Below are 14,645 nucleotides of genomic sequence, written 5' to 3' on the forward strand. Positions count from 1 at the left end.
AAGTCGTTCTTACTGAAATTACAACACAGCGATGTTTTGATCTGATGTGACATCTGCTCTTTATTTACAACTATAATCAGTCAGACACAGCATAAATGAGCCTTCAGACAGTACAAAGGAGGGAAATATTCGCTTATCAAATTACAGAGCCATTGTTGACAGCAGCCTATTGTTCTTGTAGAAATGATGTGACTGTACTGCAGTGATGGTGTTTAGAGCTCAGCAGTCAGTTTTTATGGTAATGGAAAACAATAAAGAGAGTGGAAAGAAAATCTGTGAAGACTTGATTTGGATATTGACACAACCTCCTCGGTTCTACTATTAGTTCCTTTAGCTTTAAACCACTTCATCCAGTCTCAGATATTTTAAGTCCTTTCAGATCAGGCTGGTCCTGCTCGACGAGGTCTCTCTCCTGGCTTGACTCATTTGTCCTCCAGAAACACTGAACACACAGACAGCTTGATTCCCTGTCCTCCTCATTCTCCTCATTCTCATCCTCCTCCTCTGCTCCCTTCTTCTTTTGATGTATGCCAGCACACTATAGCCCGCTACAGCTAGAGACATGCCTGTCCCTGCAGCCATCAACACCAGACCAGAAACCAACATTTCCCTGCTGTCGTGACCTTGGCTGCCGATGGTGGCCACAAAGATTAGCACCGTCCCACACAGCATGACTGCCAGCCCTACAGCTAAAATCAGCGCGGGGTCGGCCCTCCCACCACTTTTCAGCTGGTCGATCCGACGCCTGCTGCGCACGCAGTTCATGTCCTGGATGGCAGAGCTGAGAAGCTGCTTGAGCAGGACAGCAAGTGCCAAGAGGCAGAGGGTGGTGCCCACCCCTAGGCGCCATTCCCCAGATAGGCTTGTGGTGGTGGAGAGGAGCCCCACACCACCAAGGCCCAGTCCGAGTATGAGGGCAACAGAGGCACAGTAGCACAACAAGGAGCGTTGTGGGTCTCTGGACCACCATAATTCCACTTGATCTTCCAGGATACGTCGCTGTATAAGCCTAGGGTCCAGGTAGAGGCTTGAGGACCGACGTATGGGGTAGTAAAAGGTCTCCATGTCAGGTATGGCACAGCTCAGACAGCCAAAATCAAAGACGACACCTTAAATTAGTGTGGAGAACATGGGTTGATTGTCAGAATATTAGAGGACACAGATTTCCAAAAGCACAAGTAACTTTTCTATGTCCCATGACTGTACAGAGAACATGCTGTGCTTCACCTCCTGTAAACACTTACTCACTTGTGCTAGATGAGTGTCTTGTATTGCTGTCCATCCATCTGCATCCCATCTGAAAACCTCAGAGAAGTCAGCGTGAAAGATCCCACAGTTGTTTGGTTTCGTTGTTTCATTCTGCAAAGAAAGTGATCTCTGCCTTGAGCAAAAAAGAAAAAAAAGAAAAAAAACTGCTATGAGGAAAACTTCCAGTATTTCAGGTACTTTGCTTCATTTGTTGAAGTTGGTTTCAGAGATGAAAGTGGATGTAGATGCCAAAAGTGTCCTGGGTCAAACTGGAGACAGAAGCAGGGGCTCCCACAGTGTGAAACTCCTGCAAGCAGAGAGGTAATGGCAGTTACGTAGCTTGTGCATGTGTCGTTTCATCAAGGCTTCATCACCACAGCGACTGTACTCATGTCACAGATCGATAATCTGTGTCCTCTTTAGAGCCCTGTGCCAGGCAGAACAGACACCAACTTCTCTTCTCATCACACGGGACCAGCATCTTGTCAAGTTAAGCAGGAAAAAAGACTGGTCACAATAGTAGTGTTGGATCATGGTTTGGACAGAGATTGGCGACACTGTCCACCACGCTCCATCACAGACAATGGGCTGACCGATGAACACAATGACTGTGCTGCAGAGGGTGGGTGATGGTGTGTGGGGGACGTGGATGGGTGTTGCGTTGCTCCTTTGGAGGGCTGAGTGATGTCAGTGTGCACTGATAATGGTGTTTCTGTGATCCCAAGGATAGCGTCACTCAGACACTGGGCTGGATAGGTCTCAGTGAATAGTGTATCTCCTCACTGAGGTGCTAACTAACCTGGCCATCTCATCTATTTCTTACACACCTGGCAATACTGAACATTATCCATAAAACCATTTCACAGGTATATTTCTTTTCTTTTAAAAAAGAAAAAAAAGGTATATTTTTTTGCTTTCCTGCTCTGCCACCTCTAAAGCTCAAAATAAAATGTTTTTAAAAAAAAGATACAAGGTGTGGTTTTATTACTATTTAGGTGGCTGTGTGTGCTTAAAGGAATAGTCTGCATATTAATTACTGGGCTTGGTGCTCTTACTGTAGGTAGGTTTTGACCTTTGGACAGAGCTTGGCTAGCTAGGTTTTTACAGTCTTTGCTTAGCTGTCTTATAGTTGTTGTTTCCCATTTAAGATGTAAAACTGTTAAAGTTGTAACAATATTCTCATCTAACGCTTGACAAAAGCATGTAAATGTTTATTTAATAGCCAAACAGGCAAACTTATACATTTATCTCTCAGATATATGGCATAGGAGAAGCTAATAGCATCCACTAGCTAGGTTTGGCTTGTGGCTAATGCAGTGTAGTGCAGCGGTGTATTCTGATGCAGTTACATCTAACATAATTAAAGATGCCCCCACCCCCAATTGTTCCAGTGTAATGATCTTGCTTTCATGTGTGTTGACTCAGTGACAAGTGGCTGAGGCTATAATGGAGTCACTGCAGGGGCGCTAACAACTAGAGAGGAAGTATAGATTGAAACAAAGTTGAATCAATATGAGTTATGAAGGGAAAAATAAACAAACGAGTTTGCTGGTGTTAGCATGGTGACCTTTGATTTACTAAAATTCATCTAGAGTCATTTTTATTCTATATGAGCAATAAAATATAAATAAATCAGCTGTTGGGAAAGATGGATGAACTTTTATTTAGATTTAGATATTAATTTCTTCACAGAAATATAAACTCTTAGCAGCAGTGTATATTTTATGCACTTTTGGAAGCTTTTCAGTGTAATTCCAGTCACAATGGTGAAGGCTGGGTGACACTGGTTGCATTTATAAATGCATCTGCTTGTTCAACTTCTCCATCCAGAGAAGTCAGCATATTTACTCAGATATACCCATGCAGCTGTCTGGAAACCCCTGATGGACCAGTCGTTCTCATGACCAAAGTACTGAGACCAGTACATAAATGCCACTTTCTCCCCCTAGTGGAGTAATAAGGTAATAAAGTAGACCCTATTTCAATTCTAAGGTTTTACACATCAAAAATTATTTTTAAAAAATTATCTGGTCCTTACCAACTCTTAAAATTAGGTAAATACAACCTCAGATTAATAACAACACAGGGCACCATACCATTATTTATTTACCAAAAATAAGTGTAACCTGTGATTCAGTAGCTTGTACAACCACCTTCAGCAACATTAACTTTAAGTAATCATTTTCTGTAGTCATCAGTCATCCTTTACAACATTGTTTCAGTTTGTTGAGATATGTGGGTATTTGTTTATACTCCGATCAGGGTGAGGTCTGGACTTTGACTGGGCCATTGCAACAACTTGATTCTCTGCTTTTTTGTCGTTCTGTTGTAGATTTGCTGCTGCGCTTGGGATCATTGTTCTGTTGCATGACACAGTTTGGGCCAAGCTCTAGATGTTGGTCAGATGGTCTTATATTTAACTCAAGGATACTTGTGTATATGTTACGTATGGCCCAAAATGGCCTCCGTACAAGAAAGTAGTAAGCTCTAATATTGACCAGTAAGGAACCCCCACACTGCAATGGGGTACACAAGATTTATTTTTTTCCTCAGAGTCAAACTACTGGCTGAAGACACAACTCTGGCCAGGAGTCCAAGGCCCAAAGCCACCACGGTCAGGGTTGTTAGCCTGGTTACAAACAGGGGAAGGTGGTCACTTGGAAGAACAAGCAGCCAAAAACATATCAATCCTGCATCTTCCTCAGAAAGGTTTGCCACCCACCTTTTCAAGCCTGGTGTCGTTCAAGGGTGGCTCTCCACATTAAATCCTGGGGCTTCCACTCTCGAGCTGAAACTTCCCTAAACTTGGCCAGTTTCCTTTCCATGGGCATGAAGAGTCTCCAATCCAGTGTTTTTCCTCCCAGCAGATCCACACAAATCCTAATTAAAATGAGTCCTCCCTCCAACATCCTCAGATTATTTTAAAAGCAAAACCAGGCCAGGTTAAAAATCCTTTCCCTTAGAACAGGGGTGTCAAACTCAAATACACAGTGGGCCAAAATTCAAAACTGGAACAAATTCGCAGGCTAACATTAATATTTATTGAAAAACAAAATCTTCCTCCAGATATAAGAATGAATCTTTTCTTATGGACTCAAACAAGTTTTGCTGAAAAACTGAATATGGAACAAGCAAAGCTTAATACTAAACAATATATATATTAGCTGCATAATACCAGTAGGCCAGCTCTAATAGTAATTTGGTATGGCTTCGCGGGCCAAATGTAATTAGGCTGCGGGCCAAATATGGCCCACGGGCCAGAGTTTGACACCTATGCCTTAGAATGTGCACACTTCACCCTGGAGTCTCAGAGGCTTCCCTGCTGCACCAGTGTCCTACTAAAAAAGCCTTCCAGTTTCCTCTCCCCTTTATAGAGAATGGCTCCCATCCTTCCCAATCAATACCTGGCAGCTGGACTAGAGTAGAATCTCCACTCCTCACGCCAAACACAAAAAAACCCCAGCCCAAGTAATGCCAACCCAAAAGTTTAGTGGGGGATTCTCGCCATTCTTTTCCACCATGCTATACTCCGCAACATATGCAGAGGAGTTGACTCAATGACTGTAAGATTCCCAGGTGCTGTGACTCCAGCTCATCATCCCTCCACCACCGTGCTTGACAGTTGGTATGAGGTGTTTGTGCTGACACGCTGTGTTTGTTTTGTTTTGTTGTTTTCCAAACTTGGGTGTTTTTGTGGCCTCATCTACTTTGGACTCATCTGTAGAAAGTTCATTGTTGCAGAACTTTTATACTACCCTTATCTGTATACATCAGTACATCTACATTTGCCCGTAGTACACGTTTTTTTGCTTACATGTTGTGAAGATCAGTGAAGTGTATTTGATGAACAGCATCTGGGTGCTACTTACCCTCTTAAGTAGTAAGTACATACTTGGTTTTCCACACACAGCTTCTGCATTTTAGTTCAGTTTTTGCAAAATCAATAATATGTGCAATATGGCATGTTTTGTAATTCATCTCAGGTATATCGACCTAACTTTAAACCCAGATAAGGACAAGATGAGAGTTTACTTTCGTTTTGCCATGAATGTATCTGTAAGAAACCTTTATATTTTATTATAAAAGCTTGATTTTACGCCTCTCAGATTCGTATTTATTAATGAAGCTACAGTTAGTATAAAAAAACCCATTCTGATGTCAATAGAGGTGATTTACCAGTCTGTCCCCACTCAATGTGATTCAACCGCAAGCTGGCAATTAATGCACTTGTACAACGATTTAAATACAGCCACTAGGCGGGACATATTGATTCGCAATAATTACCCTCACTGTTAATTACTCTTGTAGATTTGATGAAACATCATGTAGTCATAGTTGTTCGGTGCCAACGGTAGGGCTTTAATTTCATTTTTATTTATTTGTTTACTTTAATATGATAGAGAAATCAGTGTCTATTTATTTTAAAATAACCTCCACCAAAGAACGCCAAAATTATCAATTAAGCCAGCAATCAGGCAAAGCATGAAAATATTTGCACTAATCATTGTGACAGGTTGATATGTATTTGGCATGCTCCTGTACAGCTGGTGAATGTGTATTTGTATGTGCTTGTTTACTGTCTGTTCTGCCTTGTGACAGAATAGCCTCGACAGTCATTTGCCTGCTGTTCTGGGAGTGACTCCAAAATTCATCAGGCTCAGAGAGAAAAAAACTGAATGTTGTGAACTAACGGACAAATCGATGAACAGATGTATGAAAAAAAAAAGGCTGCATTATAAATTCTTCTGCATAAAATACACAGATGAGCCACAACAACAGCAACAACCAAACCACTTGTTTAAGATTGTGTGGGCCATCCTCATGCTACCAAAGCAGCCGTGACCTTTAATGGGCCTCACTGGATTGAACTTGTTCCAGTGTATCGCTTGATCACACACAGTGGTTTGGATGCTGGTGCTCGGTCTGTTTCAGAGCAGCTTTTATGGTGTGACAGAGCACAGTAACCTGGCCACTGATGTCAGAGGGTGCCATGGGTGAGTGTTACTGGTTTACAACATTAGTGACATATACAAAGCAGCATTCACATCAGCAGCAAGCAGGACGTTGCATTATAATGTGATAACGTTATTCACTTCACGTGTCTGTGGGGTTAATATTGAGGTTGATACTGTCTGAGTTTGCTTTTCATGCTTTACTGAAGGGACCTAGGATGTCATCCAGGCACATTTTTGTATTAAGTGTTTCTCTACAATTATCATTTGGGCAATTATTAGAAAATCTGAAAGATCAAAGCTACATATTTAGAAAAAAAAAAGCCAAATCATGCTAATACAATAAAGTAGAGGAAAACTTTAAAATGACAAGAATGTCAAAGGTTGTAAATATACTTCAAATAATATGCAGTATGCTTAAGACTCCACCATATTTCATACATTTTAAGAAAAACTCAACAGGCTTCTAATTAAGGCTTAAATTTTGCTTTTGTCAATCTAATAAACACAACATGTGCGTTTTGCTCTAATGATACCACAACAGGACAGTCATGTTTAATATATGTATTTGATAAAAGAGTATGTAACGTTGTTGTGGACAAAGATCATCCTGCAGGTGGCAGCAGCCTCCAGGTTTGGAAGCAGTCTGAGGGTGCCCACATTAGAAGGCTGCATATGGGGTTAGATTAGAGATGTCTAACTCTTTGTTGTTAATAGGCCACCAAAACCTTGCAGGATTTTTTTTGTGCCCAAGGCAGCGCGTTTGTCACCTGTATTTAAATGCAACATAAGCACTCAAATCTCTACATTTAGCAAAAATTATTGACACTGTAATGGGAAAAATTCCCAAATTAAATACAGCCTTACTTACTTAATAGATACGCAGACATAAGCATTTAAATGTACTAACAACATTAATAAAAATAAATGTAGGGACTGTGAAGAAAGCCAGCCTCTGTGGATGTAGCATTATTGTAGTTATAGTTTATCAACACAGATGCAATAAACTGTCTTTTTAAAATGCTTTTTCATTTCTGACACCTAAAAGCTACAGAGTGACAAACTGATAAATAGAATTGCTCCACCATCTCATCTGCTTTTCAAATAAAGGACGAATACAGTCAGTCATCATGTCACGGGTCATAGCTCCTCCTTCATGTTATTGTGGAAGATGCTTCGTTATGACTCTGGTTGCATGTTTGAGGCCTTTGGCGTATTCAAGTATAGTTCTGGACATTACCCTGATGATAGTGTGCAATTGATAACAATTGGCTATTGCAAAAAATGCTTGAAAGTGTGTTTCATTGGAGCAATTATACAGAGACCCAGGTTTTACACATTTACTCTTTAAAGTAGGAAGATTTACTCTGAGTGCGGAGGAGGGAAGAATTTAGCTCAGAGACTTAAAAAGGGATCTCAGTGTATGGTTAAGATTATGGTGAGGGGGCTGTGCAAAACCCTGCAAACAGTTTCTCGTTCATGGACTCACTTTGCTGACAGGGACAGCATCAACCAGTGAGGATGAACTAATCTCACAGTTGCAGACCGCTGGGTTAGACAAACAGCATCACTGTTGCACTCTCCCTTATAGGCTGGTGAGCGGTAGGCAAAAACAAGAACAAACTTGACTCTCTCATCTCTCAACAGCAACTGCTAAGGTGTTCTTGAGTAAGGTACTTATATTTAATTGCTTGAGTGCTCAGAGGCCAATCAGTAGATAGTTACACTGTAACCGAACCATGAAGCCTGTCAATGCAAGATGCTACAGCTGAGTGAATGTGGAGCAGAAAACTGAAAAAGGAAAACGTATGCCTGCTCAGCAAATGTCCCCTAAAGGTTAATTAAATAAGAAATGCAACAAGAACCACACTACTTACTGAAATGCTGCTCACACGACAAGCTGTGGATTTCTTAATTCCTTGACTGTGCGAGAGGATGATGGCGGCTTCTCCAGAATGTAGCAAATCCTCCAAACTGGCTGCTGTGACAAATAAAAGGGCCAATTTCTTGACAACTCATGACACAACGAGGCTCGCACAAACCTTAAGGATACTGAGTATTTTGATGCTGCTTATAAAGTTTCCAAAATTATGCACCCTGACAGTGAGGAGATTCAAATAACCGATAATTATCTGTCACGCATGACTGATGGGGATGCAGTTTGATCTGACACGAAATTGTTTACAGACAAGAGACTTTGAATATACCCTGATATTTCATCTAGTGCTACCAGCAAGTCAAAGAAGTTCAGGCATCCAGTAGTGTTTTTTACTCCAAGTAAGTTGACCAGGTCCCACAACATGATGCATCCTTTTATGTCGTTTCTGGATATTCCTCCCATACAACCAGCAAGTTGATATATGTATGATATTAGCTGATATCTCAACAATTGTTGGATGGAATACTCTAAAAATTGTTTAAAATAGGTAGATTTTGCTCCCAGATTTGAAAAGTGAAGTCAGTGCATGAGCATCCTACACTGTATTCTGCCTAATGGTGAGCAGAGGGCAACTCCAGTAGCTGACTGTAAGCCTGTGAGAAAAAGACCCTAATGTGCCCTTCATTTGTGACTTCAGTAAACACTTTCCTCTTGGATTTAAGTGCACAGTCTCTAGTAACAGGTCTTATGTAATACTGCATAACATTCATTTAGTTTATTATGAGTAATTAAAGCACCTTAAGCTTTAGGGTGGGTAGCTTGTGATTCTAAAATAAAAGTTGCCATATTGTTATGTTACATGAAATGGATGAAGGAAGTGTACAGTAAATTCTTTCCTTGTCATGCCACTATTAATAGGTTCCATTAATGGAGTGTTGATCAAGTCCATGAGACCAAGCCCTGTGTGTAGTCTTAGACATTAAACTATCCTGGACAGAACATATGAATAAAAAGGTTCTTAAAATGGGAAATTGTATCTCAGTAATTAAAAGATATGAAGATTTTTGTACACTAAAATTGATCAGGCAGTTACGTGGTCATCACTTATTAGTATGATTTGGTGGTATAATGGCTCAAATTAAGAAACAACAAAAGAACAAATATTGTAACAATGTATAAATGTCTGGTTAGCTATAAAACATATATTACTTTATTCTTCATCAGAACTGTTATTGTTACAAAGATTCCAAACATTTGTATTTCAGTCTAGATAGACATGAATATACCACCAGACAGGTTACAGGAGGACCATTTTTATTAGCCATAGCAATTAAAAGAGCAATTTCATACAGGGCTATGGAGGAGTAGACGTTTTTGCCAGACAGATAACAGAAGAAACCAGTAAAATTGGATTAAATTTTTTTAAACAAATGTTACATTAAGTTAAACCAACATTAAGCACAAACTAAACTAAACTAAGCCAACAGCCCACACAAAAGGTTACTGAGGACCTTTGTGAACTCTTGTCTTTAGAGCAACTAAGTGTTTATACTATGGCTTATAGTCATAGACATTTGAAAAGGAGGTCAAAGCAGTAAAAAAGCATTTCACATATTAAGATATGCAAAATCTGTTCTTATATTAGTGCTGATTGACAATCTCTCACTCTCACACTCACTCTGATATGCCCTGCCTCTTTCCTAATCCCCAGTTTGCTAAAAGCATTTTCATTTAGTCATGACTCACCCCTCACAGCAAATTGACTGTAAACTCAATTTACTTGGAGCTGTCTCTGATGCATGAGAATCAAATTTGTAACTACATCAAAAGTCTGTTTGTTGTACTACAGCAATACCCATTGCTTTCATTTCATTTTGAAGAAGCCATGAATGAGAACACATACTGTTCTTTAAGTATGGTAGGTTTGTGTCAAAGTGCAAATCCACAGTTTATGAACTCCACAGTGTGTTACTGTACATAATGAACCATTATTGCAGGATGGTTATAATGAATCCTAGCTACTCATAAAATCAGGAAATTGTATCGACTTGCTTTTCTGCATCACTAGTCGCAGATAAAACTCTGAATTTGGTCAGGTCAGGAGTAAACTAATATCATATTCACTTTTGTTGCTTCAAACAGCTGTTCAGCAACATCTGTGTTATTTCCTTTCAATATGCTCCTGCTGTCTTGCTCTGGCTGGACAATTGCTGTGAAACCATGACAACAAGTCTTAACTGCTACATTTTTCTTTTCAGTGCCGCGACTTTTTGACTGTGAACACAACTGTTTGTGCAGCTACACGACTGTTTATGTGTGTGCATGTATCTCAGTGTGTAAACTGAGAATAGGAGGGATTAAGTTATCCTTGAGCTTATCTCCATTTAAAATGAGTGATTATGCTGTCAGTAATGGTCATGGCCTAGATTTGAAAGACAGCCTTTTTTTTCTCTCTGGCTGGGAGCCACTAGACCTTGTAAATACTACCAATGCACTTTTATCTGTCACAAATATTACCTCATTGTGTTTAGTAAGAGTAATAAGTGGTACAGGAGCCTATTTCTCTTGGTGCTACTTTTAGAAACTCCATAGCCTGCAGTTCACCTTAGCATTTGCAATTTGCATATAGATGATACTCATATCAAATTATTGCTCAGGGGGAGTATTAATAATGGTGATGTTGAATAGGATGGTGTACTGTACAATAGTGTGTTAAAGATGTTGAAACAAGTGAGGTCCAAAACATTGAAATCTGCCTCACTAAGACCACAATGTTTCACATCTTTCACCTCCCTTTACTTTCCATCAGCCATAAACTGTTTCCCCCCTTTCTATTGTTTAAACTTTGAAGGATTTAAGGATTTGTTACATGTGTGGAGCTCTGGCTGCATTGTGGAGGATTTTGAAATTATACCCAAAACTGTTTCAAAGTGAACACAAATACACCACAGGGATGCAAAATTGCTTGACCTCTTGATCCCTACCAATCTGCTCCTGCTAGTCCCCAGCAGTGTACCACTATTACCTGTCTGTCATGCTCCAAAATTGATTTCACTGGCTCAGTGGGTATGACATGGGCAGCTCTCAGGCTACTTTCACTCTCTTTCTCACTCATACATGTCCTTGATTAGCAAAACTAGAACACTCAGAGAAAAAAAAGGCTTTGATAAATGTGCTACATCAAAATCTGTTACACATTTCAACAGGAAAGATCATTTGGTTCATCCCTCCCCCTGTTTGCAGCGTCTTTGTTCCCAGCAGGTAAGTTCCATAATTTACCAACACTTCACATAGCCAGAAAAATGTCCAGAAAAGCCAGAAAATAATGAGGGATCTGAATGAAAGACTCAAAAGAATAAAAATGATTCTTAGAGACGCTTTCTTTGAACAGCATATATTTTCAAGACATAATAATAATAATAATAATAATACAGACATAATAAGCACTGCATTTAGCACAACCATGAAGGAGAGAACCAGGAGTCACCAGGACTCAATATACTGATCGAATCAGCCAGATTAGACTCTTACTATGGAGCAATATGGAGAAACCCCCCCAGTTTGGCCTGAATTTATATATGTAAACATGTAATTATATTCCCCAAAAAGACCAACTATTTTTCAACCTATTTTAAACCCAGGAATGCTCAATACTGAAATAAAAAAATTGCATATTTGTATTTAACATTTGTTATGAGCTTAGGTTTATGGTGTTATTTTGAGCTAATCACACCAGAATCACACCAGCGTTGGACTTGTCCCATCACCTAGTCATAATAGCCCAACACTTATTTTGGTCTGTCCCCTGTAGACCAATGTTTTTTCCCTACTCTAAAAGCTGCACAGTTGGTATCTGTAAGTTTGGTATGGCACAATTTTTACACCAGATATGATAGCTGAGATAACCCTCCTGTTTATCCAGGTTCGGGAGTTGCATCAGGAGTAAAATAGCTTGTGACCCCTTCAGACTGGGGTTGTATCTCCTCCCAGGTTGAAGCGGGGTTTTCTAACATGTAAGGCAAGCGGCAAATTGTATTGTATTATTATTGTTATTTGTCCAAATAATGTTAAAAAATTGATTTTTCTGCCTAATGTCACAAATACAATTTAAAACTGTATGGGATAAGAAAGCACCATTGCAAATACAAAAAACAAAAAACAAAAAAAGAACTGCCGTTTATTTCTATTCTACTCAACAATTTATTTATTTTTTAGAAAATCTGCCTTCAAAGATTTCATTATTGTATGACATAGGGATCTAGAGAGGCAAAAATTTTTTCAGTTACAGTTTTTATTTCGCCGCAATCGCAAAATAAACAACCACACATAAAAATGAAGATACCACAAAACACAAGCAAAAGATAAATAAATGCATTTATTTTTAAAGTAAGCTAGTTCAAGAAATTTGCCTTAATAGTTTGTATTATTTCATGCCTTTGGTCACTGTCCTACTGTATCGCATTGTGTAGTGTAACTGTCCCCGCCCCGCGCGCTGTCGTCACGCGCCGGGTAGCCAGTGAGGCGGAGGGAGGGGGAGTTTCACACGGCGGAGAGGCAGGCAGCGGCGTCGCAGCGCTACAACAAGAGCGGCTTTTGGGCTTTGTTTCGTGGATGTGAATGAGCTCCATCACCATCTCCAGAAATGTGGACGGATTTAAGGATATTGCTACTTTTTAATTTGTTCGTCCTCAGGCTTCATTTCACAAAAGGTCAGTTGAAAATTGTTGCCCCCCTCTGCGCGCGAAACGCTATTGAAATAGTAGATAAAGGCTGGTGTGTGATGCTGAGCTGACTGGAAGCGCTCTGTACTCGGCGCGCGCGAGCGTGCGTGTGATACCAAGAGAGCAAAAAGGCTAAAAGGGACTACTTTCTAAAAACAAATTAATGCGCAAGTGTGTTGTTTATTTCACTTTAAAAATGTAATAGGTGAGGTTTCAGGATAGGAAAAAGCCTCTGCGTGTCTGTCATGCATCTGTCATCCATACTGCATCAGAGGTAGTAGCTGTAGTAGCCCAGACTGACTGACTGACTGACTGAATCTTTGTCTTTACGTTTGGAAGAATTGAGTCGTGCAGACCCTGGGCCTCTTCTGAGCCCTTCTGTCTTTGAACTGTTAAATATCCTGGGAAAAAGGAGACCGCTATCTGAAAGAAAGCATGCACCATGACGCCTCTAGCCCTTCAGCCAATTGACCTGAATGAAGACTGAATATCAATTAGGCATTCATTTGCAAATGACAGTTGTACTAGCCTACAAGAGATTACTGTTATATCCAATTGTTGCTCATCCATCTGGACTCTTATCTCTCCTTTTGTTTTTGTTTTTGTTTCTTGCAGCCACGGATGACTGTGAGGATGGACAGTTTCAGTGCAACAACAAAAGGTGTATACCGACCATCTGGAGGTGTGACGACGATGACGACTGCTCAGACAACAGTGATGAAGAAAACTGTCGTAAGTGTTAAAATTAAAGGAGAAATAAACACAGATTAAATATGTTAACTGTGGACCTGCCACGACTAAGGCGTTATTACACAATAACATGTTAAAGCATGATAAAAATAGACATTAACTATATTAATGATTATAACAGTGCAACCCCTCCATCCCTGCTTAATCATAAAAACATCCCACCGTATTATCATGAGGATTAGTCCAGTCAGTGTGATCCTAACCATCAATAGTACTAGAAAAAGTTTAGCTCTGAGTATTCATTAGAGCTAGTCTTTCAATTTTGATCACGATTCGAGTGTGTGCTTCAGCCTGTGTATTTTAAGTTGTGTTTTCTTATTGTGTTAAAAGTCATGAACCAGAAAATGAACCCGCATCCCTCCCAGGTTTCTGCCCTTTCATAGCTTTAGATTTTTTTTTGCTGGCTTTGCTATCTTATTGGGATTTTATCAATTTTCTTTCTACTCGCGCATTGTTCACAACTGCCCTGATTCCATAAAAGCCAGCAGAGTTTACAAAGACGCACAAATGCAATCATGCTTTGAGTGAGGATGTGTGCGTTCGCCTCAGGCTAAGAGCGCGTGCAGGTGATTTCATCCCTTCTCCTCCTATAAATAGAGCACTCAACAAGCGTGTTTTCCTAAAATGTGGGTTGATTGGGTGGAACCATTTTCCAATCATCTTCAAATGAAAAGCTGTCCAGGTGAGGGACAGACTGCGTGGTGCATCGCTCCAGTGCACAGAGCTCTGACAGGTATCTTGGATGTGTTGTTCTGGGTGGAAATAATAGAATTCTGCTTTCCTTTTTGACAGCAAACCAGTGGCCTATATTTTGAAAGAATGCTCGTGCTGAAACCAGTGAAGTTGTGCCAGAGCTGAAGCCGAGATTTGCGTGTTTGCAGTGCAGCTTCTTTTGTGTCTGGGTTAATTGTGGCTCGGGAGAAAATTCTACACCTCCCCACGCGATCTCATAATGCATACACTCTCTCTTTCCTCTCATGCATCTCTCTGTTTTTATATGTTTTCTCTCTCTCTCCCTTTCTCTTCCACAAAACTCCATCCCCCACACAGACCTGTTGTATACAACCACCTTATACTTCCTATGCGCGTATGGAG

At 40.2% G+C, this 14,645-nt stretch overlaps 2 protein-coding genes across 6 annotated transcripts in view; one reads left to right on the forward strand and one right to left on the reverse strand.

Annotated features, from left to right (window-relative positions):
- Positions 1-25: 25 nt before the first annotated feature.
- Positions 26-1,877, reverse strand: tmem125b (transmembrane protein 125b). The gene is made up of 2 exons (XM_005935660.3): positions 1,249-1,877; positions 26-1,109 (listed from the first exon to the last, which is right to left on the reverse strand). Exons 1-2 carry the CDS (start codon positions 1,295-1,297, stop codon positions 376-378), a joined length of 783 nt encoding a protein of 260 aa, XP_005935722.1. The 5' UTR covers positions 1,298-1,877; the 3' UTR covers positions 26-375.
- A 10,751-nt stretch (positions 1,878-12,628) lies between these two features.
- Positions 12,629-14,645, forward strand: part of LOC102295399 (low-density lipoprotein receptor-related protein 8) — a 95,554-nt gene continuing 93,537 nt past the window's right edge. For all 5 annotated transcript variants that reach the window (XM_005935654.2, XM_005935656.2, XM_014337918.2 and 2 more), the window contains exons 1-2: positions 12,629-12,788; positions 13,416-13,532. In XM_005935654.2, the coding sequence (XP_005935716.1) occupies positions 12,722-12,788; positions 13,416-13,532 (184 nt within the window). In that variant the 5' untranslated portion in view covers positions 12,629-12,721. The remainder of the gene's footprint in view (positions 12,789-13,415; positions 13,533-14,645) is intronic.

Source organism: Haplochromis burtoni, unplaced genomic scaffold (genome assembly GCF_018398535.1).
Source record: "Haplochromis burtoni strain Fernald_Lab_line unplaced genomic scaffold, NCSU_Asbu1 Contig_199, whole genome shotgun sequence".
In the NCBI taxonomy this organism is placed as follows: Eukaryota; Metazoa; Chordata; class Actinopteri; order Cichliformes; family Cichlidae; genus Haplochromis; species Haplochromis burtoni.

Coding starts and splice junctions, on each gene's coding strand:
- tmem125b (XM_005935660.3), bottom strand. CDS start 1,297: ATGGGATGCAGATGGATGGACAGCAATACAAGACACTCATCTAGCACA. Junction 1,110..1,248: donor AAGACACTCATCTAGCACAA/GTGAGTAAGTGT, acceptor CACTAATTTAAG/GTGTCGTCTTTGATTTTGGC.